Source organism: Eptatretus burgeri, chromosome 2, assembly GCF_056783735.1.
Source record: "Eptatretus burgeri isolate ZD-2024b chromosome 2, Ebu_testis_v1, whole genome shotgun sequence".
NCBI lineage: Eukaryota > Metazoa > Chordata > Myxini > Myxiniformes > Myxinidae > Eptatretus > Eptatretus burgeri.
The window spans coordinates 153,419,965-153,445,312 of NC_140962.1; the positions used below are offsets into that span (position 1 = coordinate 153,419,965).

The following is a 25,348-nucleotide window of genomic DNA, read 5'->3' on the forward strand; positions in this document are numbered from 1 at the left end:
CAGGGAAATGACACTCAAGGAGTGATGAATCCTTTCTCTCATAATACGCTCGTTGGCCGGTGTTACCTCAATTATCATTGGAGTCAGATTATTGGACACATCTACAGCAACTCCTTGGGTATGGTAACCATCAGAGCGACCAGACCAATTGTAGGTGTAACCTCCCGCCATGATCTCGCCATTATCCGGTCTCTGAACCTCAGAGAGTTCTGCAATACCAATGTTCAAATGCTTGAGCTCAGATGATAACAGACTATGTGATCGTCCTCTCTTAGGGATGGGACATTCCAGACACCCACTCCATGGGACCCCCTCATGTTCATCCAAGGAGAACGCCGTCTGGTGGAGGACACCTCAGCACCACCCCAACACACTACCGCAATCTGTCCCGGGAAGGTTACCCCATGGTTTTCCTCCCATCATCAAAGAGTGGGGGTCCGGAAGGCTTTGCCCCAATCCCGTCATCTGGCGAGCTGCCCTGCAGAGGGCAGCTGCACAGGTGGTACTCCCACAGAGTGGATTTTCAATTTTCTTTGCATTTTTCTTGTGTTTTGCGGAGTGAAGGGTTTTATGGTGGCTGGAGTGCAAATTCTGCCACAAACCTCCTAATAAAAGTAACCCAACTGCAGGAGGACATCCGCAGACACAGTTGGGCACTAGATATGGATGGCCTTTGGCTCACAAGGAGCTCCTCCACCATTTGACAGGTTTTGTTTTTAATCCTGCTGGGTGTCCATATCCAAACACCCTCCTCACAAGGAAACCTGGTGGGGGAGACAGTTTAGTCGCCGACAACCCGACCATGAAACAGGTTAGTACAGGTTTACATGGTACCTGTAAACAAGTCACAGATCTAATCTGGCCTGACCTGATGATAAAGAAGGTGAAGGAGAGATATTTTGTTTACATTTTTGAGGGAGGAGGGGAAAATGAGTTGAGTACCAGAATCAATGTCACATCAATCTTCTGTAGAAATCAGAGAGATCATCTGCTGTGACGAGCTGTGCATCTGACCAAAAGACCATGCACAAGCGTATCTATTGGAAGTGTAATCCAGTGTTACCGAATGGCACATCCAATGAGAAAGTCGCCAACAGCTTCTCGGACCATTTCATTGGCAGAGTCTTCAAAATGCGTGATGGTCTTCTGTAACAAAAGCTGTGGATATCGAAGGAGGCTGGCGAATTTGCTTTCCCTCCAGAAAACTCCATTGAGATAACTTTCAATCTGCACCAGGAAAGGAGGTCAAGAAGCTGATCATGTGCTTCTCTGCCAAATCATGTGATCAAGAGCATGATGATTTTTCTCCATTTTCAGTTGGTGAACAAAACAAATTAGGTCAACCTGACATACCTCACACAAACTGTTTTTCTTTCAGGGATTGTACCCTTAAACTTATAACCAGAGAGTTAGTGTCAAAGCCACCCAATGCTCGCCTGTTTATACATTTATCGTTTTTAAAAGACTCGTCTAATAATTAATATTTTTTTATAAAGCATTGCAGTGAAGTCTGATCCAAATAATTTTAAAGCAATATATGTATTTGTATATTGTAATCAGTAACAAGAGCGCAAGTGAGCACAATATATGCCCGAACAAGAAGGTATATACAGAATTGTGCTACTACATGGAAAACAGCATCCTGGTTGCCATGGCAACCACTTTAGATGACGAACGTATGTCGCGACACACCGTCTCCACAGTCTATACCTATGTACCAAGTATGAAACGTGAAAGTTGAAAACTTTGGGAGTTAGAGTGCGGACAGGAACGGATGGAAAACAGCATCCTGGTTGCCATGGCAAACACTTTAGATGACGAACGTGTCACGACAGTCTCCACAGTCTGTACCTATGTACCAAATATGAAATGTGAAAGTTGAAAACTTTTGAAGTTAGAGTGCGGACAGGGACGGACGGACGGACAGACAGACAGACGACCGGTATCACATAATACGCCCCCATATATATATATATATATATATATATATATATATATATATATATATATATATATATATATATATATAAATATATATATATATATATATATATATATATATATATATATATTGGGCGTATAAAAAATGGTGTGGTAGATAAAAACATTAGAAAGGAAAAAATAAGTTGCACCAAAAACTTTAACATTTTCACGCTGACGCTCACGCCGGGGGTATCGCTATAGCTCTCCGTTCTTCGAACAGGCGAGCTAAAAATGGTAAAACATTTTTTTTAAAACCTTCATGCCAAACATCATCAAAATGGCGATTCCACGGTAACGGAATTACGAATCAGACAGATATTTGTCATCAACCTCATCTCACCCATACATTAAAAAAATTTTTGTGGTATTGCCAATATAATACAGTAATACTGGACTCGTATTTATTATCCCCATGCTTTTTTGAAACAAATGGGGGGGATATTGTCATCGGCTCCATCCGTCTGTCTATTCGTCTGTCCATCCATCATGCTATCTCCTCCTAAACAATTGGGCAGAAAAACACCAAACTTGATAGTTGGTGATCACCACATGGCAAAAAGGTGCAAGAGCAGCATCATTTTTGGTCCTGCCCCCAGCGGGGCAGGGTTAAAATGTCAAATACCAAGAAATGCAATCATGGGCACATTAATTATCATTTTTTTAATGAAACTTTGTTTATGCAATTAACATTTGGAAATGCGTGAAACAAGCAATTTTTTGGGGGATTTGGTAGTTCAAATGAAATTTTTGTGTTGTAGCAACTATTTGAAAAATGCACCAATTTATACATGGTTGAATGCAAGCAAACACGATTAAGCTGGTCAGCATGTTTCGAGCTTGTAATAGGCCAAAATCCACGAGGAGAGTCAAACTTCTACGTCTGTGCATTTGGGGCACTGGCGGAAATAGCAGCCACCGAAGACCTGCTGACAGTGTCTGCATCTCAGAGTTGGGCCACACAAATTTACCTCCTTTTGGCTAAAGGATCTTGACTACTATGACTCGATTGGCATCTGCTGACATTGTCTGGCCAATGAACCGTTTAACAGTCTTTTCACAGAATAAGTGAAAACTTCCCATTTTCCAGGAGTGATTTGCAGTTCATGTCTTTCTTGCGTCACTAATGCTGGTGGTTGCACAGGCACAGAGGTGGGCTTTTGAGCTGATACTGTTGAGGGAACATGGAGGAGTAGCCTTACAAGCTGCATCTTTCCTGAATAAGTGATGGTGGGAGATCAAAGATTTGGCACGTGGCTGTATATCAATAATGGTTGGTGCCACAACCACCACCATGTGCACTTGCTGGATATTTTTTTATGCCATCAACACAATGCCATTGTTGATTTAACTGCTGGATCACACTGCTCGCTTTCTCTGAAGAAAAATGGATAATGACAGTTTTACCGCAGACTTGTGATGCCACTTCTGCAAAATTGGGTACTGGTGTTGACATCACCTTTCCCACTGAGGACCTCAATCTTTGTTTCTCCCCTAATTCCATCCACAGACCCATTCCCATGGCTAGTTGTGAAAAAGCTCCATTCTTGATCACAATTGAAATGAATGAGGCTGCAGAGTTGGTAGCTCCATCTGAATAGTTGGCTCGCTGTTCCATCTGAATGGACAACCACGGACCTGAATGACTTTTGGAGCATTTCTTTCAGCTTGTCCAGGGCCAACGTGAAGAATGTGTGGGCAGCACAGTTGTCATGAGAGAGGTGATCTGAAACGATGACCATTGAATGGGTGACACCTTGCTCCCGCGCACACACTGTGAACAGCATCACTGTGCTGTCGGTCCAGTAAGCTTACTGCATCTCATTCTGAACTTTAGTCATGTCGGTCTCTGCAAAATCAACTTCAATTCCAATTCTGTTTGGATCATGTTTCACAGACTCTGGTAAGTATGCTGGAAAGATTTAGGTACTTTGCTCTCCAGTTCATCCATGTAGGTTGCTATAGTTCCTGAAAATGCAAACTTTGCAGTTTTGCCATATTGAACTTGCCACTGATACCACCTCCACTGATGATTGGGCCATGGCCCCAGGAAGCACAAAAAAACCTGCATTCCAGGGTATATATGACATGTACCATCCATACATTGTTCATGTTCCTGGTCACACGTAATGCAAAAAAATGAACTCATGGTGGCCGATGGGCATTTCCAAACAACCTTTGGAAAGGGAGCAAAGCAAGAGTTTCACATTTTCATGATACTTGCAAAGGCATGAGTCATGTGGTATATCTTTTTGGAGCTGAACTTGAGATGACTGCAATGCAAAGAAGTTATTGACTGAAATCTTAGTCAGGGTTCTCCTCAACTGAAGTAGCATGGGCTTCAGCAAGGGTAGTTAACATGTCGTGTTTTTTGGAGTTTCTGCTTCTTTCCCATGGTTTTGTCCTGCTGAGTGACGACATCTTTTTGACCTGGGTACATCCAAGAACGATTGACGTAAAAGCCACAACATCAACCTTCTGCACAGCGGTGGAGTTGATTACACTAGTCGCTATTAGCTTTCTTTGAAGGTGGCTGCACAGATAAACCCACCTCATTTGCCAAGCAGGCCATTACTGTCTTTCTCTTTGTTGGTGACTGTGGCAACTGTGAAGGAACACATTTTTTTGGCTTTGCCCAGAGACTGTGGAGGGCTGAAGCTGCTGAGCTTCGCTGGACTTGTATTACTATGGCCACAGCTTTTATCTTCTTTTCCCTTCTTGGCAGCTCTATGCTTTCTTATGTGATCCCTGTTATTTTTGTTCAGAGCTAACAGGTCACCATCAGATAAGGATTTCTTCTTCGCTTGTTTTCTCATTCTGTCCTTTTTCTTGACCAGTTTTTTCTTATCTTCATCCATCGTGACTCGATAGCGCCTCATCTTCTATTTTTGGGTCAGTGCAATACCTGACACCTGACCTACAATTGGGAGCAAAATTTCCGTAAGCAAAAGTTCCCAATATTTAATTTTTATTTCAGTCTGACACAATGACAGGATATGCAAGCTCCCCCCCCCTACGAACACATATTAAAACATTTGCCATTTAGTTTAAACATTCGCAATGAAATTAAACAGACATCACCAACCTCAAAATCTCGGAAAAAAATCAATAAATAAACTAGAGGGGGAGCACTCGGGAGAGTGCAAAACCTCCGCCGCCAATACTGCTGGGTCACTCGAGTGAACCTTATATCTTATTCATTAAATATGTCAACAGTGCTGAGTTATAGTTCTTTTCTCCAACATTTTTTTTTGGGGGGGGTGCGGGGGGGGGTTGGAAATCACTTAAAACATGTAGAAATGCAAAAAAAAGAAATCGAAATTTTGTTGAAAAAAAAGTTGCAAAAATTTTTTTTCTCTAACAATTTTTTTTGGGGGGGTTTGAAATCACTTAAAACATGTAGAAATGTAAAAAAAAGAAATCGAAATTTTGTTGAAAAAAAAGTTGCAAAAATTTTTTTTCTCTTACAATTATTTTTTTTTCGGGGGGGGGGGGTTGGAAATCACTTAAAACATGTAGAAATGCAAAAAAAAAAAAAATTTTCTCTAAATTTTTTTTGGGGGGTTGGAAATCACTTAAAACATGTAGAAATGCAAAAAAATTCTCTATTTTTTTGGGGGGGGTAACATTTTTTTGGGGGGGGTGGAAATCACTTAAAACATGCAAAAATGCAAAAAAAAAAAATAAATTCCCTAACAATTTTTTTTTGGGGGGGGAGAGAAGGGGGGTCTAACAATTTTCGACTCTAACAAGTCCAAAATTTAATGGCATGATCCTTGGACCATACCTAACCCCCCCCACCAAGTTTCGTCGAAATCCGTCGAGGAGTTTTTCTGTAATACTATTCACAAACAAACAAACAAACAAACAAACAAACAAACAAAAAGGGGTGAAAACAGTAACCTCCATCCATCTTCAAAGATGGCGGAGGTTAATAAAATAAGATCTTGGCTGCACAGTTGCTTTCCTTCTAAAATGTTCTGGGTCTTATTAGCATGATTGGGTAGCCACAATTGGCATCACATGCGGTGAAGAGGCAAATGGTTATAAGCTCACCTGAGCACTCCTCGTTATACAAACACCAGCAGAGCCTACCCATCGCTTCGCTAATGGACGAATTAGTTGGTGTGTTTACCAAAAAGTTTGGGTGAGAAGAAGAATGAAAGGAAAATAAATTTACCCTTGCAAAGTGCTTTAACTCCTCCTCCCCCCCACACCCCTCCCTGCCCTCACATCCCGCTGCCCTCCCCACTTTTGTCCTGATGTCCCTTCCCACAGCCCACTCGGTTTTTGTTGGTTTTATTTTGGGGGGGGAGAGAAGGGGAGGAGGACAAATTTATTCATGTGAAGAGTGCTTTAACCTCAGCGTTAACCTTTGTAAAACAGGAAATTGGAATATCCTCTTCCATGATCACGAGGTGGCACTACACAGTACACATTCACAAAGATAATTTACACCCCCCCCCCAACACCACACACACACACACACACACACACACACACACACACACACACACACACACACACACACACACACACAGTTGTATTTGTACCCCAATGTTGGAGTTTGCAACTTAAAAGATGTGGCCGTGCATAACGGAGATGGAGGGAGAAAGCGAGAGGGAGGTGTGTGTGTGTGTGTGTGTGTGTGTGTGTGTGTGTGTGTGTGTGTGTGTGTGTGTGTGTGTGTGTGTGTGTGTGTGTGTGTGTGTGTGTGTGTGTATATATATATATATATATATATATATATATATATATATATATATATATATATATATATATATATATATTGTTATGGATTTCAGAATCTGATCTGATGAGTGCATCCACACATCCAGGTCCTCAGATAGTTATTTCCTTAAATGCATGTCCAGGATAGACCCATCCCCATGTCTGGTGGTATTCTAAATGTGATGCATTGAGAAGGGTAAAGAATAGATCCCCTCTCTTATGGGAAGCTTTTTATCTTTACGACAGACATATTTATGCCTGCCATTTCTTTCACGGACGCCGACGCCAATCTTTTTCCAGCAACGTTGACACATTTCTTTCACCGAGGCCGAGATCCGTCCTTTTTCGATCAGCGTTTGACACCCGCACCTCAGACATGGCATCGTAAGTGAGGCATAACCGCGGACTTGCGGGTTGTCATGGTAACGGTGCGCAAGTGGGGCGGGGTGAATTTTGGGGGGAGTCTGTGCCTGCCCAGATAGGCCGCCTATATAAAAGAGAGCAAAGTCCGTTCTTGGAGGACGACAAGTGGAGTGTGGGAGTGAGCGACGCGCGCGTGGGTCAGTCACAAATGAGGAAGTTTGTTAGTCGGTTGGCGATAGCTGGTTGCAAATGACAAGTGGTGAGAGTTCATCCGTGCCAGTCAGAGGGGTTGCTTCATCGTTCCAGGAAGATGGTTGCCCTTGGCATACCTGTTCCTTGGGGGTGACACCGACTGGTGTTCAAGGCTGTTAGCGAGTGGGTGCACATCAAGGCTGGGTGTTGGCGAGCTCACCCACTTCAGGACGTTTTCATTTGATGGACGACTTATTTTTGGTGAGCAAGACGATTCTTCCCCCCCCCCCTCGCCACCCTAAATTATCTGCTGGGTACCCCTGTCTGTGTTTAGTTGTTAAGTAAGTCAACACCCGATATGCATCTTCTCTCTGTCTCTTTCCTATCTTTTTTTGATTTTGCCTGATTAGTTATTTATTTGCTTGCGAATATTTTGATTGCTTCGAGTTCACTTATTTACCTCACGGAAATAAAAAGTTTTATTTATTTATTTATTTTCTTATTAATAAATTATTTGTTGACATTCCAACCTGTCCGTGCTTGTCGTTTCCTTCCATTGATCCAGCATTGTCTGAACCTAGATAGACTGGGAGGTAATTACCACAGACTTGATCAATAATAGTCGGCACGCATCAGCAGTTAAAACGCTCGGCCGCCCTAATTAAGATAAGATTGGTGCTTTGCCGAGGACGCGCTCCCCGTTCAGTTAACCTAGTGACCTCTGGTTAAACGGCATAATTAGACGGTGGACATTGGAACTCGTGGTTAACTGGGTGGTGTTTGTGGTTCTAAAGCAACCCACCGTACCACAACGTTAAATGTGAGCGGTGGCCCCAGGTCCGGCTCTTCCGAGGACAACTGGGGATTAAACCCCCTGAGTAACAAACTGGTGTCTCGGTACCCGTGGCTGTAACTATATATATATATATATATATATATATATATATATATATATATATATATATATATATATATATATATATATATATATATATATATATATATATATATATTACTGGACACAAAAGTTGTCTCCATGAACATGATGGATATGTATGTTGCTTGTCAAGGTGTGTCAGTACTTATTTTTAGAATGGAAAGATGGATACTTCGTTGAATGCAGCAAATTAACATAGGGAGAAGATCCTTCTGTTTCTCTGGATGGAACATTCTGGTAAAATGACTAAAGTTGGAACTTTCTTCAAGTTTGCCACTTCTGGGAATGCCCCACTGGGAATTTTTATTGGCAGTTTCAACTAGCAACATCTAGTGTATGGAATTGGAACTACCGAGGCACCTGCAGATGCTGCCATCTGGTGTCTGGACTGTGATTGATGCACTGATGTCACTTGTTAGCCTTGTTACCAGCGAGTTGACATAATTCCTTTACCAAGAGGTAACGGAATTACAAATGCCTAGGCACCTGAAACTTTGTGAAAGGATGAATTAGTTTGGACAGGGGGCTTTATGGTTATACATATTGTTGCTGTTATGTGAAGCCGGCACTCCCCTCGAAGGAATGACACACAACATATTGCGGTCCCAAAATAGTTATTTCATTACTATTCATTTTAGAGAGCACTCCCTTATGTCTAGTGGGTTGATGGGACAAAATGTGTTGCAAGGGCTTCAAGGTAGGTCTTTATTCTTATTCTCTATTTTGTTTGCCTTTTTGCCCATGCTTCGCTTCCCCTTCTTTATGCATGCATGCACGCATAGTCACAACTAATTGGCATATGCCGCCAAAACCGATTCAGACCTCGCGCCATTCTCCGAAGACACATCACCTCAGACCTTCGCCATACTCGAACCCCAACACAACAACATTTCTCCAACCACCACAGCGGCGCCTTCATAAAAATCCTCACATCATCGGACCACAGCTAAAGCTCACCTACATTCACCATTGATGCCACAACGACCACCTCCATCATGAGCTTGCTGCACTACAACTGCTACGCTATACCACTGCTGTTGTCGCTCAACCACAATCATTAATGCCTACTACCACCTTTGGGACCAGCGGGAACAAGGAGATGCGCTCATGGATGGGGCGTACGCTAAAATCAAGTCTATTCTCCTCACGCATTCTTTGCTTCATTTCCAACACCTCCCCTCCCCCCCCCTCTCCTTGACCCACATCATTACACTTTCCTCTTTGCATGTCACTGTTTTTCCTCCCTCTTTCCTCCACCGAAGTGACTGGGTTTGCGCTGGTCCATCGGCCACACCCGCTATTCTTGAGGTCGCAATCACCTCAAACTGTCTCTATCTTTCTCGACAATAATTTCCTCGGGAATGAATCTGATGGCACCTGTCCTAGTGCAAGATAAGATTGTGGAAGTGTAGTATTCGTATAAATTCTGCCGTGTCCTTCATTGTCTTTTTGTAAATACCTGCTTTTTGGCCTCATTTGTGTAAATGTACTCACCTCGCCGTGTCTTTTCCCCATTGGTCCAGCATAATCCGCATGCAGTTTAGCCATGACGTTCTGCCCTACGTGATTTGCTCTTGATTAGCCGGTGCATACTCACAGCTCCGCTTGGCTGCACCTGATCCAGTAAGTTAACTAGAGTATGCATTGAGGGCACGAGGCCCCCTTGGTACAGGCATCCACACGTAATGTATCACGCGAGGTAGTGTAACCCTGCCAGATTGGCAGTACCAATTGGCGCTAGTGATTGCTGAGCAACTTGCCAACGCGCAGAATTATCTGTGTCCGGAGGCCTCAGGACCGGGCATTCGGGAGGGACCCGAATGTGGTAAAATAAACTTTAATTGAACTTATAATGGGGTAAAATGCGAATTAGCCTAAGTAAAACTTGTGTGCCAGAAATAATTTAATAAATATATGCTGGGAAAATTAGCAGGGCGGTTTTGTCTGTTGTATGCACATTCCTCCCGATACTAAAAGCCTTGTGAAAGCCTCCGCTAGCCCACATATGCCCTGACCAAAAGCTCGTATTCTCATACTCCCTCGTCCGGGCCATCTGGACCAAGGCTCAGATAAGGAGCCGTTTTTCATCCTGTGTTTGTGATTTTAACTTTACAAAACCCATCTGTACTTTCTCAAAGCCTCTCTGTAGCTTGTCATTGATTGATCAGTTTTCTTGGAAATGATGCTCAGAGAGTAAACCATGCCTTGCTAAAATTACATATCTATTCAATGTAGCTTCACATATAGTAAGAGATTGCTTGGAATTTGCAACAGGCTTTCCCTCCACACGTGAGTCACTTTTGTTTTATCACAATAAACAACCTCAATTGGACTATACAGTCTTTTCTGTTTTATAGGTGTTTAAAACTTCCTCGACACGAGCCTCAAACCCTGGATCTGTAACAGTGTGGTGATAGGAGTGGGATTTGCTCCTGGGGGGTGGCTCACCCACCCCCAAAATTATAAAGAGCAGATTAAGGTTAGAAAATTTTTTTATTGTTTGTGCGGACGATGGCGGACCAAGATGAGCGAGGCCAAGTGGGTTTAGAAATGGAGATGGCAGAGGAACCCATGGTCCAGTGGAGCAATATGGAAGAAGGTAAGTCCTTGGGGAAATATTCGGTAGGGGGTGCAGCAGAGACATTGGTAATGCTCGGGGGCCTCCACTCCCAAATTTTTCTCCCAGAAAATGTCGCGCTCCCTCCGGAGTAGCAGATCGGCCTCACGAGCTCCATCGGAAATGGACCGGTTGATGAATGATGAGCCAGATGAAGGTGATGGGCAGTAAGTTGAGCAGTGACATTAAAATAATGGGCAGCAAGATTGAAACACTGGATGCAGCAGGGCAGCAAGGGCTGGTTGTAAAGATGAAGGCGATGTGCAGCGACAGGCGAACTGAATGAGCAGAGGCAAAGGCTGGGCAGGCCCTGGCAGTGCATCGGTAAGCGAGGGAAGGGGAGAGAACGTGGCATGAGTGCGGGACGCACAGTGCATAATGGCGGCCGGTCTGGTCAAGGGTAATGTAGAGGGAACAATGTGACCAGCACCATTACCTGCAAGGGAAGAGGCACAACCACAGGAGGTAGTGAAAGCAGAGCCGGAGCGGGAGAGCAAGGTAGATTTATGTACAAAGCCGGAATATGAGATACTGGAGATAAAATATTTATTTGCAGAGCTGTATCACGATAATTTATTTATAACAAACAGGAAAGGAGGAGATTGGAGTATGTGCGGTGACAAATTTGTGCAGGGAGCGCTTGACCCTGCAGGTGAGCACATCCGTGTGGCTGGAGCCGGTGGTGTTTCCTGATCGTGTCGTGGAGCCGGCATTTGCCAAGAACAGGTATGTACCACCCAATGATACTAATGGGGAGTACGGGTTTCATGAGGAAACACTCCATGGGGGTGTTTACGTGCCTGAATGTGTGTGATGTGCAAGTCCTGCTTGCACGCCATCCGAACTCGCACCTGGGCCAGCGGCACTGGTCACAGAAGTGGAGATGACACAACTGTCCAGCACGTCGCATACTTTGGCAAGCGGTGTGCCCTACCCCGACCCCCTCTTAACGACCCTACCCTCCAAGAGAACTTCCCTTATGTTTCGGGATGGAAAGCAGGTAAGCTTGATAGATGGCCCCTGTGGCTGGGGGGGTACCATGTGCGAGTTTTAGCAGGTAGAAAAAACCTGTAACTGGAACTACACTGCCCAGCCACAATATTGTGATGACACAGAACAAAAAAATTGAGGGCTGGGTCACAATTTGATGAAGCACCAATGCACGGGACGACAGGAAAATTGGTTGCATCAAACCACTGTTGGGGGGAGGGGGGTGGTTGTAAGGGTGTAATTGTAAAAGAAGTGGAGTTTTATCACGCTAGGTTAGAGGGGGGATGCTTCCCCCTTTGTACCATTATTGTGTGATTGCGGCCATTGGAAAAGGGGGTATGGTAATTGGATTTTGAGGGGACCCATTGAGTCCCAAATTTTAGTATAGGGGTTTGCACACCCCCATTGGACTTCTCCACTGTTTGAGGGATTAAAGGACCTGGGAGGGATAGATTAACAAGCAAGGCTTAGAGAGAGACAAGAGTTAAGTTAGAGCTAGGTTATAGGGATTAAAGAGGGTAAGTGTGGTTAGAGGGATTAGCGGGATAGTTAAGTTTCGGTTAGAGCCAAAGTCGGCTGCCTAATCTGCCCCTGTATGACGAACGATACAATCACAAGGCCGGCCAGCATCACCTGCCAGCCTGGTTTGCCTTGCTTGGTTTGCCTTTCCTTTGCCTTTGCCATACCCTGTTGCCTTTGCCATGCCTTGCTGTGCCTTTGCCTGCTGTCAAGTGCCCAAAAGGACCACTTGTTCTGTGACCCCACGTTGATCCATTGAGGGGCAAACTTCTTAAAAAGCCCAGAGAGGGTCGAAGATAAGAGCCCAGAGAGGGTCGAAGACCAGAGCATCTTGCTGGACGCCTGCTGCCGGAGCGAGCCGAGGAGCAGCCATTTCGTATTTTTTGTTGTTGTTGAACCTTTTTCCTTGAGCTGCAGGTTCTGGACCATGGACATGCAAATATTACAAATGTATATAGTTATTGATGTGAGCTCACCTGTGTATGTTTAACTTCAAATTCTGGAAATGTAGCATAAGGTTGTCCATGTGAGTCAGGTTAGTTTAGTTAATGCAACACATTTTGTTTTATTATTTTTGGGACATGTATCGAACTTTGGAAATGTCACACTCAGGGATCTGTAGGTAATTCGTTTTAGAGGAACTATACCCACATGCTGCATGATGGCCTGGCGACTTGGGACGAGTCTGGCAACAGGGAGGGGGCAGTGTTGCAGTTCTGCAAAGCTGGCACTCCCCCATCGGCAATGGCACACAACATATCGCGGTCCCGAGATAGTGATTGAATTTGTATTCATTTTAGATTGCCCTCCCTTATGTTTTGTGAGCTGATCGGACAAAATGCGTTGTAAGGGCTTCAGGGTAGGTCTTCATTCTTATTCTCTATCGATTTTGTATGACTGTATAGCTGTGGTGCACTCATGAATGTGACCCTTATTTGAGAATCCAAATTCCTTTTGAAATACATTGATATGAAACCAACAATACAATCACAGTTTCACATCCTCCAACATTTTACATGTCAAATTTGGATTCTACACATTTTGACCCCGTAGTCAAATGAAGCGCATGATCACCCAAAAGCACCTTGGATGCAGAACACCTGAAAGTTTGGTATACACCTCGGATAAAACTTTCAATCGGCAACCAAGGGAAGTTGAGAAGTCTGGAATTCAAATCCATCGATTTAGCCAAAAAGCAAAGTGACATTCATGTTTACAATTGTTGTTCTTTTTGATTTTTCTGATCTTTAAATAATTACCTCCGCCACTGAAGGTGGACGGAGGTGATGATTTCACTCCTGTTTGTCTGTCTGTGCAGGATATCTCAAAAAATTTATGGATGAATTCGGACAAAACTTGGTGGACAGGTTGGGTGTGTGACATGGACGAATTGATGAAATTTTGGTGAAGATCCAGATTCAGATCCAGATACAAGAATATTTTAAGGGATTTTTTTTTTTAAGTGGACAGATTATAAAAAAAACTTGGTGGATGAGTTGGGTAGATGACAGAAACAAGCTGATTAGATTTTGGTTAAGGTCCAGGCTCCAGTTGCTCAAAACTCGGATAATTTAACCACTGGATAAGAGCTCTCCTGAGGTTGAAATTATTGTCCGACGGTTAACTAACCGACCATTTATCATCCAGTGAGGAAGCAGTTCCATCTTAAAAAGTATTTCATATGATTTCACCGAGGGAGGAATTTTCAGACGACCCAATATGGAAAAGTTTCGAAATTTTATCTGCCAGAAAAGTTATTTATCCACAGGATAGCGCTTATCCGACCTTTGGGCAACAGGGTGCAGAAGCAGATAGGGCCTGTCAGTGGCATACAAAGCGTAAACTGTTCAACTTGGCGGAGGTATGCACTCGACCGAGTGCCGTTCTAGATTTCCTATCTTTTGAGCACAGTGCAAGATCTCACAACTCCCAGGGCACAACACCTCCAAGATCACGTGATCAAAATTGTTTTGCAACTTTGGCGATAGTTGAACTGGGATGTCGAGGTGCAGATTCCGATTGAAAACCCTCGGGCTAGCAATAAAATGTCATCCTGGGTTTGAACCGCGACCCAGCTATAAACTGTCATCCTGGTGTTTCACGTGCAGGGTGGTTCACCAACGTGTGCCGTCCTTCGGATGGACGTTGAACCTGGGGACCCATCGTCCAGCATTGGTCGTTAGTGGGCATTAAAAAGATCCCATAGTGTTTTCACGTTTTAAGGGTTGGCGAGTTATCGCCGGCAACCTGGGAAAATTCCAAATTCCTCCCATGAATGACTGCTGGGAAGAACGAGCCAATTATTATCCATTGTGAAGGCAATGGCAAACCACCGAGCATAACCTGTGCCAAGAGAAAGCTTCGGCAGCACTAACACTGTGCAACAGGTATGATACACTTTAGCTCAAGTAATTGCAAGGAATAACTCAGGCTGAACAGTTTACATTTTGTATCACACTGATCCGCCGGATCTGCATCCGGACCTTGACCAAAATCTAATCGGCTTGTTCTCGTCACCGACCCAACTCATCCACCAAGTTTTGTAATAACCCGTCCATAACTATTTAAGATATCAAGCTACATATCATTTTTGGCCCCAAACACTAAATGGTGAAGAATCACTTAAAACATTCTCGGATCCACATCTTTACCAGAATCTAATCAATTTGTCCTTGTCACACACCCAACCTGTCCACCAAATTTCGTCCAAATGCATCCACAACTGTTTGAGATATCCTGTTCACAGACAGACAGATAGAATGACAGGATAGAAAGGCCATTTGGCCCATCATGCCTGCGCTGCACCATCAGATTAATTTAATCTGTCCAAATTATTTAATTCCATCCGGGGGGGGGGGGTGGCGGGAAGAGTTGGGGTGAGAAAAGTGTGGCAGGCTCAGTGACATCACCCAGGTGTTAAAATAAAATGGGGGAGGAGGGAGGAGGACATGGAGGGGTGAGAGTGTGGGAGGGCGAAGAATATACAACACCGAGCACCCACACTATCCCTTAATGAGACCCTCTAACTCTAACAGACGTCACACTCACCACAGATGTACACAATGACAAGAAGGATTTATCACAAACCTGCAAGTAGTTTCCATGACTCACCATATTCTGGGTTCTTTCCTTCATCTTCAGGACCACCTGCCTTCTTGCCTTCGACCTTCATCCACGGAAGTCCAGCAGGTCCTCCCATCTGCTCGGCATCCTTTCCATGTCCCGACGTAACAGCGAGTTCCGATCCTCGCCCCCCATGGCACGACTCCATGAAACAGCAGAGCTTGGCGTACATGGTGGAGGTGAACTTCCATGTGGCCAAAGAACGGAATCGCACCCTCGCAGGAACGGGCTCGGCACGGGCACAGAGCGCTCCGAGGATCTCAATCCCGAGACCCATAACCGCGGCTTGGAGGGACTCCTCCGATAAACCCTGGAAGTCCAGCCAGCCCGGGATGGGACCGAGGTCAGCATAATCTGTCGTGGACTCCATTTTCTGTTGGGGAACCCGCACAGAGATTCACACAAATAAGTTGTCACATTTGACTAAACAACGGAAAAGGATTCTTTCATCAAAAGATAATCACCGATTGTAACAGAAATCCTCAGCACATAGTCGGGGTCCCCAACAGTGAAAGCCTTTAAGACTCTTTTGAGATCATCACTGGGAATGCACATAGATCAGCTTGCGCTGACTCTACCACGTCATATCAAAAATCTCAATTTCACAAAGAACAGAACAATCTACATTTTACATGATACACAGGATCAATCATCTGCTTTCGTTTCTGGGTCGTACCCATAAACCCACGACTCGTCATGCGTTATCACCTTGGGTAAGGATGTTGGATCCGAAAGGAATTGGTCAAACCACTCGGAAGAACCGAGGATGCGCGGAACGATCTTTGCGCTGACGCGTCTCATGTTCAAATCGTCCGTCAAGATGGAATGAACAGAACCAAAGGAAAGACCGGTCTCTCCCACGATGTGTCGAATGGTTAAACGTCGGTTCTCGTGGACGATCGTGCTGACTTGAGAGATGTTTTCAACGGTTCGTGCTGTTGACGGACGACCACTTCTTTCGTCGTCTTCCAGCGAATCATTTCCTTGCCGAAACCTTTGGAACCACTTGAAAACGGTCTTCTTCGTCACGGCATCATCTGCGTAGACCGTCACGAGCATTTTGTGCGTTTCTGCAGCAGTCTTGCCAAGTTTGAAATTTCTTTTCATCTTTGCACGTTGCTCGTAGTTCGACATTTTTGACAAAAAGCACTAAACGCCACAAACATGACCTCGCACCAAGCAATCTCACGGCGTACTGGTGTGCAGTAGATGGGTGTGGTTGCATTCTGGCAAGACGTAAAGTGAGCACATTAAGCCCCGCACACTGACGTCACCAATCATCACGTGTTCAATGGTGGCGACACCTTTCACCGAACTTTTTGATCACACCTCATATGGATATATATATATATATATATATATATATATATATATATATATATATATATATAATTTTCTGGCAATAACATTGAAGTTTGTGGAGAAAACTAATTGTTGGTGAGGCCACCTCTCCGGAGACATTATTTTTAAAGGGACACATCCACAGGATGTGCACAAACGTACTTTTACCTCCCTCTTGACACCATCGAAACATGAAAATTTAATGCTCAAGGTTGTTTTAAGCGTATAAACTTTCATGTATATCTCACAATGAATAACAAGGGAACATGATGGAAGAGGAAGCCATTCGGCCCATCATGGCCACGCGACACCAACACCAGATTAAATTAATCCGTTGAAATGAGTTAATATTTCATTGCGAGGAAGAGTGGATGAGAAAAGTCTGCCAGGTTCAGGGACATCACGAGGGTGTTAATTGTTTGTAGGTTTTATTATTATTATTTTTGGGGGGGGGCGGGGGTGGAGGTGGACAGGGTAGCCTGAAAGTCGCTTTACTCCTCCCCAGTAAAGTATTCATTCTTAAACTCTTTTAATATACCTGCACAGGTTTTACTGCGTAATACTTACGAATGATGGATGACAGGCTTTCAACTGAAGATCTTTTTTCATGTGAGTTAGCATAGTGGTCCGCGGTATGCCAAGCTCACTGGCTCTCTTTCTTGCTGACTTTCTTGGCGACCGGTCAACGGACGCCAACACAGCAGCGCACGTGTTTCCTCTTGTTACCGGTCTTCCACTGCGCTTCTTGTCCTTCACACTTCCCGTTTCGAAAGCTCGTTTTTCCCAATTTAACAATGTCTGCTTTGGTGGAGGATTTCCAAAGCGTTCGGCGAAAGCCGTCTGCACTTGAGCAATCGTTTGGCCCGTGTGTGGCCTTTCATGCACCCAAACACAAGCAACCAACCGCTCTTCGACACTGTAACAACTTGTGTCTGCCATGCTGTCCGACGCCCTCCTGACTCAAGCATCAGTGATTCGGTGTTGCCACAGAGAATGACAGGGGAGGGTGGGAGGAAGGTGCGAGTAATTTAGCAGGGGTAAAGCAACTTTCAGGCCACCCTAAACAACACTGACCACACGCTATCCCTTGACAAGACCCTCTCACAGACGTCACAATTAGCACAGATGTACACCGTCACCACCCATCCATAATCAAACTACTGACCAGTCGTACGACACACACACGCACGCACGCACGCACACCATTTAAGGCCATTTTCCCTGCGAGAGCGGGGGTTAGCCACTAACAATCATCATGGTCCATTTTGAGACAATGTTTTATGGCCAGATTCCCATCCTGACACCAACCCTTTTGGTCGCCTCTTACGGCACGCAGGGATACGGTGTACCTATTATAAACTGGGGCACACACCAGGGGACCAGTCCTACCAACATCCCTATTCCTCTTTATCTTCAATGCTTCTGGGTACCTAATTCCACAGTAATGGACGTTCGAAGTGCCTGCAATTCAGAAACAACTTTAGTGTTGTTGTTGCTGTTGGTTATCTCAATGGAACCAGAAAAATAAAGAACCCATTTCCAGCACGGTCCAGATGGCCTCCAAGCTGGAGTCTTGCTTATGTTACATGGTGTCAGAAGTGGGATTTACAGGGGCAGATCCAAGATTTTAGGTGGGGCACAAAAGATTTACATTGCATTGAAAGATATAATTTTGCCGAGCAGACCGAGGGGGAACATTTTTTTGTGGGGGTTTCTTTGTGTCAAATATCGACAAAGAAAGCGCCAATAAACTTGAAAAGAAGTCCTAATCGTTTTGATTGAAAATAAATAATTAAACGGTCATAGGATGGGATAAGAACTCGGGATCTCTTGTATACCAAGCCATGGTTAAATTACGTTGTAACACACAGTGTGCTGTCTTTCTTCAGTGGATAGTTCACAATGACGATGCATAAAAGGAACAAACCAACAACACGACATCGCTCGTGATCATCATTACAAAATCCAAACAGACGCAGGAGGGCTCTACCGGTTAGTGGAGATTCACAATCAAGTTGGAACAGCTTAAGTATTTATTACATTTTTATACATCCATATCATGATCCATTAGTTCTGTCTTTTTTGGAAAAACAAACTGTGAATACAGCTTTGAATTTTCACCCTTTTTGAAGAACTATATGGTTGTTGTTGTTCGATCGGGAAATTAAAATGACACTATTAACAGAAACTACACCTTTTTTGATCTTGGTCTTTTTAAACAATGTTGAGTAACTAACAGACCATGATTTTTGGCACAATGTATTAGTACACTTCGAAAACATAAACATAATTTAAAAATACTTTGAGCATTTTCTTAAATGTAATCGTTGCAGATTTTACGTTTAAAATTTTTGAAAAGCTTTAACTACCCGAGTTAAACCCGAGTTACCATAGTTAACCCAACCCCGAGATCCACCCCAGCTTTAAACTTATCTAAACTGTTTGTGCTGCCAAGACCTTTCCAGGGAGACCATTCCATACATCAACTCCTCTCTCATCAGCTGGAGGGTCCAATAAAGAACTCTGGGTTTGTTTTCTTTTTGTGTGTGTGTCTGCGTGTGGGCCCGTCTAAGTAGAACTGTGAAAGTGCTTGAATCCTTGTAAATATTGCTTGCATATTCACATTAATTCTTGCCTGTGTCTTTTTACTGTTAATAAACCTTAATGAGAAATGTTCCCAGTCCGTTTCTGTCCCTTCTTACATTGGTCCAGCATGGTCCAGGTCTGAGTATAAGTGGGGTTTCATCCTCGATAATCCGTTCATTCCAGCCGGCACGGTTTTGGCAGTTTCCGCTCGGCTGCACCCGAACCGGAGTTGGTAGTCGGTAGTTGGAACTCTACCGCAGTCGGTAGAGTGACACGGTTCGAGCAAGACGTGCCGAGGGCGTGGTTTCCCTGGTAGTCGAAATCGCGTAGTTACTTAGGTAAATTGGTTTTAGACAAACAGACCCTACGCTACGCGGTTGAGATAGTGGCGTCCATGGTCGGTTCAGCGACCCGCCAGCTCACGGAATTATCCGGAGCGATGGCCTACAATTCCGGGGAGTCAAGTGGGAGACGGCGTAACCTTCCCCACCTAGCGGTCGTTCTAGCCACCGACCCCCGGCCCACAACAAATTACTCCTCTCTGAGTGAAAGCCTTACTCCCATCTTAACTCTCCTCTTCTTTACTCTCAGGATGTGGCCCCTGGTCCCATCACTGTCTATTCTGCTGAAGAACTCTTCAGCACTTATTTTTGTCTATACCCTTCATTATCTTAAACAAGCATGGTGTTGGCTTAGTGGTTAGGGTGGTGGCTTGGGATCCTATGGTCCTGAGTTCAAGCCCCGTTGGCCACTGAATTAATACACCAGGGGGTTGACTCAGCCTGTCATCCTTCTGAGGTCGGCAAAATGAGTACCAGTGTACTGGTAAGGGGGACACTGCATCAGCGGCATAGCCGTGTCCCAACCAATGATGCAACCAGCAGCCACAGGCTGCACTCGATAGAGAGATTATCTGAAACCTCTCCATCATATCCCACATCACCACCTCCTTTGTAATGGAGAAAGCCCTGTCTCCTACAGCCACTTTTCATAGCCGAGTCGAGTTAGGCTCTGAAACGATCTAGTAGCCCGATGATTAACCCTCTGTACGGCAGCTATATTCTTCCTCAGATGTGGTGACCAAAACTGGACATAATATTCCAGATGAACACTCATTGAATTCCTGTGCAATGTCAAACGGGGGTAGAAAAGATCCATCTGACATGGTGGTGAAGAGGAACAAATGAGTGGAGATGGGCAGTGATTGCAGATTTTGGGAGTTTTACCAGAAGGGGGGGTTCATGGAGGACTGCATGTGCCTTGCATAAACCTGGGGGTGGGGGGGAAGGCATGGAAAGAGTAGAAGATATAAAACCACAAAGGAGGAGGTGGAAGACAGAGAGACTACGGACATATCTGCGATGTGAAAGTGATAGGCCCATCGACCAAGCTTCAGCGCGGGAGATTCTAATGTTTTTGAAGGCCTTGGTTTCCACGGCATCAAGCTGAGCAAGCTGCGAGGCAGCAACTCTATTCAATCCGAACTTACCTATGAAATTCCTTCATCTACCCCCACAACCGTAACGATATAAATGGGATTTTCCAGAGTAAGAGAGATCACTGATGAAGATCAGGAATAGTACTGGGCCTGGAACATTGCCTTGGGGTACTCCAGCCTTGACAGGAAGATGAAATGAAAGGATTATGTTGAGAGCCACACGTTTGCTTCGTGAGTCGAGGAAGTCAGGAAGCGATGTGTGAAGTTGGCCTTGGATGCCATAAGCAGAGAGTTTGGGGCGCAAGGCGGGATGCCAGTCTGCATCGAAAGCTTTGCTTTTTACTTGCAAAAATCCAAGATTTTTCAAGTATATTGGTTAGTCGACTTTGTTATTCTGTCTGTCTGTCGCCTACAGGTCACAATTTTCAAACGATTGTCATGAAACTTTACCAAGTTGCAGAGGAAGTCACAACTGATAAGCCTCTTGATTTTGAGGTCGAGTCAAAAGTCATCTTGTCAGATTTTTAAAATAAAATAAAAATAAAAAATAAAAACGGCATTTTTCATCCAATCGACTTGAAAGTTGAACAGGATTTGAATATTAGGTCACTGAATTGGCGAAACCAACTATTTTTTTGAGATCAAAAGGTCAACTCAAGGTCAAACTTCTAAAACCATCAATTTTTATCTGAAAAAAAACACCCGTCAGTTTTCATCCAATGAGCTTGAACATGAAACAGCAATTGCATCATTTAAATGGTTATTTGATTATTGAGGTGAAAAGGTCAAAGGTCAACTCAAGGTCACCTTTCTAAAATCAATTTTCATCTGAAAAATAATACATTTTCATCCGATTGACCTTAGCTTTGATTAAGATCGGCAATTTTAATCTCAATCAAATGGGCAATTTGATGTATCCATAGCAACTTTTTGGGGGGGAAGGGGGGATGGGTGGATTTCGCAAGTATCGTAAAACACAACATGTATCATTCATCATCGAGCACACAACTTCCTACCATCTATCTTCTTCTTTAAAATAAAATAAAATTAATTGATCTGCTCCCCTCCTCCTTTCTACGTCGGTGTCCATTTTGCATGTACAAACAACTTGTTTACCAACTCCTGTCTGTTTGTCCATGCAGAACGTGAGTCAGGTTTTTCTCTGCAACCGCTTGTTCGATTCACATGAAATTTTCACCCTAGGAGCGACGACTCATGGGGAATGTTATAATTATAATGATGATGTCATACGTCATGTGGTGTGGCAGCCATGGTGGAAAAAAGGAAAAACTTTGGACCTCTGTATCTCTGAAACCACTCCATAGAAAAAATTGAAACTTGGCACATGTCAAGAACTCCTCACGGGGAATAAGTCTGATGTATATATAAATATATATATATATATATATATATATTTTAATGATGTCATCGGTGCCTTCGCAAGCTTGGTGTTGGCTTAGTGGCTAGGGTGGCTGGCTTAGGATCCTAGGGTCTTGAGTTTGAGTCCCGCTGGCTGCTGAATTAACACCGGGTGGGGTTGACTCAGCCTGACATCCGACTGCGGTCGGCGAAATGAGTCCCAGTGCACTGGTAGAGGGGCACGGCATCAGCAGCACATCCACACTTCCAAGAAATGATAGCTACCTGGCAGCCAAGCCGCCATACGCAAGAATGGGACAGTTGCCTTTGTTATGATGCCATAAGTGCATATGTAGAATGCTACATCTGATCAGTATGAAAAATTTTGAGGGTCATCAAGGGATAAAATGGTTGACAGAAAAAAAAAATGACATTATCGGCCACGTGGTTCGGCAGCCTTTTTTTTTTTTTTTTTCTTTTTAAAGAAAACCTTCAAAAATCTTCTTCTCTGAAATGCTGAACAGATTGAGGTGAAATTTACAAGTATGACCATCTATCTATGAAGAACAACACATTCCCACCCTATGATGACATAGGTTACATGGTTTTGCAGTCAGATTTGATTCGTCATAAAACCTTAAAAAATCCCAACCTCTTGAAAGGCTGGACGGATCGAGGGGAAACTTCACACAAATGTCCCCAAGCCCTAGGTGTCCTGTACAAGTTTGTTCAGGAATAACTGATAGGTCACATGGTTTGGCAGCCATATTGGATTGAAGAAAAATATTACTTAATGTTTTCTCTGGAACCGCTTCATCAATCAACGTGAAACTTCACATTTATGATCCAGTAGTGATGGAGAATACAGGTTTTAAATTTCAACCTGATCAGACACATGGTCTGGCAGCCAGAATTATGAAATTTTTTTGATCTGGGTTCTTTTTATTTTTATTTTCCTTTTTTTTTTTAATAAGGCTCACTTGGCTGTGCCTGGATGGGTTTTGGGGTCGAGGAGTAGCAGCTGAAATGTGAATTCTATCCAGGTTCCTCCTGATGACTTCATCTTTGCTTTTTGCTTGTTTGGGTTCCTCCTGATGACTCCAATGCAGGACTGCACTGATTTGGTCTTCCATTTGATTTGAATTGAATTTATTTTAATCCAATTCTGAATTCAATTGAATAATAAAAAAAAACATCATGGGTCAGGGTCAGGTGTCCAATCAAAGTGGAGTTGCATCAAAGCGGGATGTCTTGGTACCCGGTCATCACTTCCAGCAGTTATAAAGTGGCAATTCTAATTATGTCTCTTATTTATTACGTAACACAATGGGACACAAACACCACACAAAACAAATCATGGTAAGGGTCTGCAATCTCCGATTGCTCTTTCTTGTTTACACTACTCTGCCTAAGTGCTGACCTTTACAAATATCCTGATGGAAAAGGAGTTCCTCATCACTTTCAACCGTGCATTGTGCATTCATTTGTTGAATTTGTTTTGACAGGTCATTTGTTACGTAATTTAATAAGAGTTCCCTTACGAGGAACATCAATGTAGGAGGCGGCCATTCGGCCAATCGAGCCAGTGCAGTGGTTGCCAGCCCACGGTTGTTTGTCTGTGCCTTATCTTTACAATAATACGCTTGTTTGTCCGTCTGTCCACCCATCCATGTGCAAGCTCCTTTCGACCCATTGGTTGAACAGCTGGCCCGACTACACCTACAATTACGTGAAAAATCATACGGCCACTATGTTGGTGCTATGCGAAGCTGAAATCATCTTCAGAGCTGTCATGTTCACAATCGCCATGCTCTCCCTTCAAGTTTTGTCTTCGGTGTAGAATGACCAAAGCGACTGTTAAAAGGATCATCAAATATTGAAAGGTTGGAGCCGATAGGCGCAACGAGCCATGTGAAGACTACAGTAAGTACAGGACTTAGGCCTCACACCTCTGGTGTCAGGGTCATGCACTGGAATGGGCCAGTGTAATTGGAATCTGAGCTATATAATCACAATGTATAATACATGCACAAATCCAGGACTCGGGTTAGCTTTTATTTTTAGGAGTGATCAAGGCAGCGGTCTGTTGCCTATACACCACCCAAATAACTATGCGGTATTCTCTCGAGTGAAGGCTTTCACCGTGGAGGTTCCATGGGTCGTTGCTATTGTTTCTGACTATTTTCTCTTTAACGACTCAACCAGGGACCATAAACCCATGTCATTATGAAGGTCTTTGTCCGAAGAGTTCTGGAAATCTTGAGAGATTGTGAAAGAAATGTCATTATTTACTTTTTTAAAATGTGTATACATGCATCAGGAAGAAAATAATTGGTTGAGGGTCTTTTATTGGCACAATTAGGCTGCTCATGGTCAGTTGAGAGTTGCAATTCCACAAAGTTTTCACATATTTTGCAGGATTGTGAGGTTGACGGCCCATGATGGACTGTGGCGTGTCGGAGCCATTTTTTGCTGTTGCTGTTTTGATTGCAGTTTGTGTGAAGTTGATGACATCATGATACGGGAGTGGAAAGAGTGAAATATTTTGCTGTTTCGATGAGGTGCTGAAGAAATATGTAATGATGGATGTGGAAATGCCATTTTGCTTTTATGAGCAGGAGGGAGGGAGGGGAGGACAGAGAGTTGGGGTTGGGAGGAGGGGGAGAGCAAAGATGGGACAGAGTTTGGAGGGGGAGTTTGAGGCTTTGGGAGGATGGGTTTGAGGACTTTTGGGAGGCAGAAGTTGACTACTTGGGGTTAGGAGGGGGGGATTTGATGACTTGTGGTTTGGGAGGGGGGTGAGTTGAGGACTTGAAGTCACATTGTACATCGAGCAGATGTTCTGCTAGTCCTTGCTAATTTTTACCTGCAATATGTTGCAGGTCTACAGGAGCTTTGCGTTCCTGTTATTGTTGTTGTTGAGGTTCTTGTTGAGGGTCGATTTTTGAAATGTGCACCCATTGGTCAGACAGCTACCGGACACACCCACATGTCGCTTGACTGCACCCACCATAACACTCAGACAAAATAATATGGCTGCCATCTTGTTTTTCTGGTGGGCCGAACACATTGGGCCTGTTGGCCTCTGCTGATTATATATATATATATATATATATATATATATATATATATATATATATATATATATATATATATATATATATATATATTG

General features: G+C 43.8%; 1 protein-coding gene across 1 annotated transcript in view; it reads right to left on the minus strand.

Annotated features, from left to right (window-relative positions):
- The window catches only part of LOC147033601 (uncharacterized), a 42,930-nt gene extending 25,081 nt beyond the window's left edge, over nucleotides 1-17,849 (minus strand). The window contains exons 1-2 of the mRNA XM_085851746.1: nucleotides 17,361-17,849; nucleotides 15,441-15,825 (exon numbers count right to left, since the gene is read on the minus strand). Of these exons, the coding sequence (XP_085707872.1) occupies nucleotides 15,441-15,825; nucleotides 17,361-17,732 (757 nt within the window). The 5' untranslated portion in view covers nucleotides 17,733-17,849. The remainder of the gene's footprint in view (nucleotides 1-15,440; nucleotides 15,826-17,360) is intronic.
- Nucleotides 17,850-25,348: the final 7,499 nt, after the last annotated feature.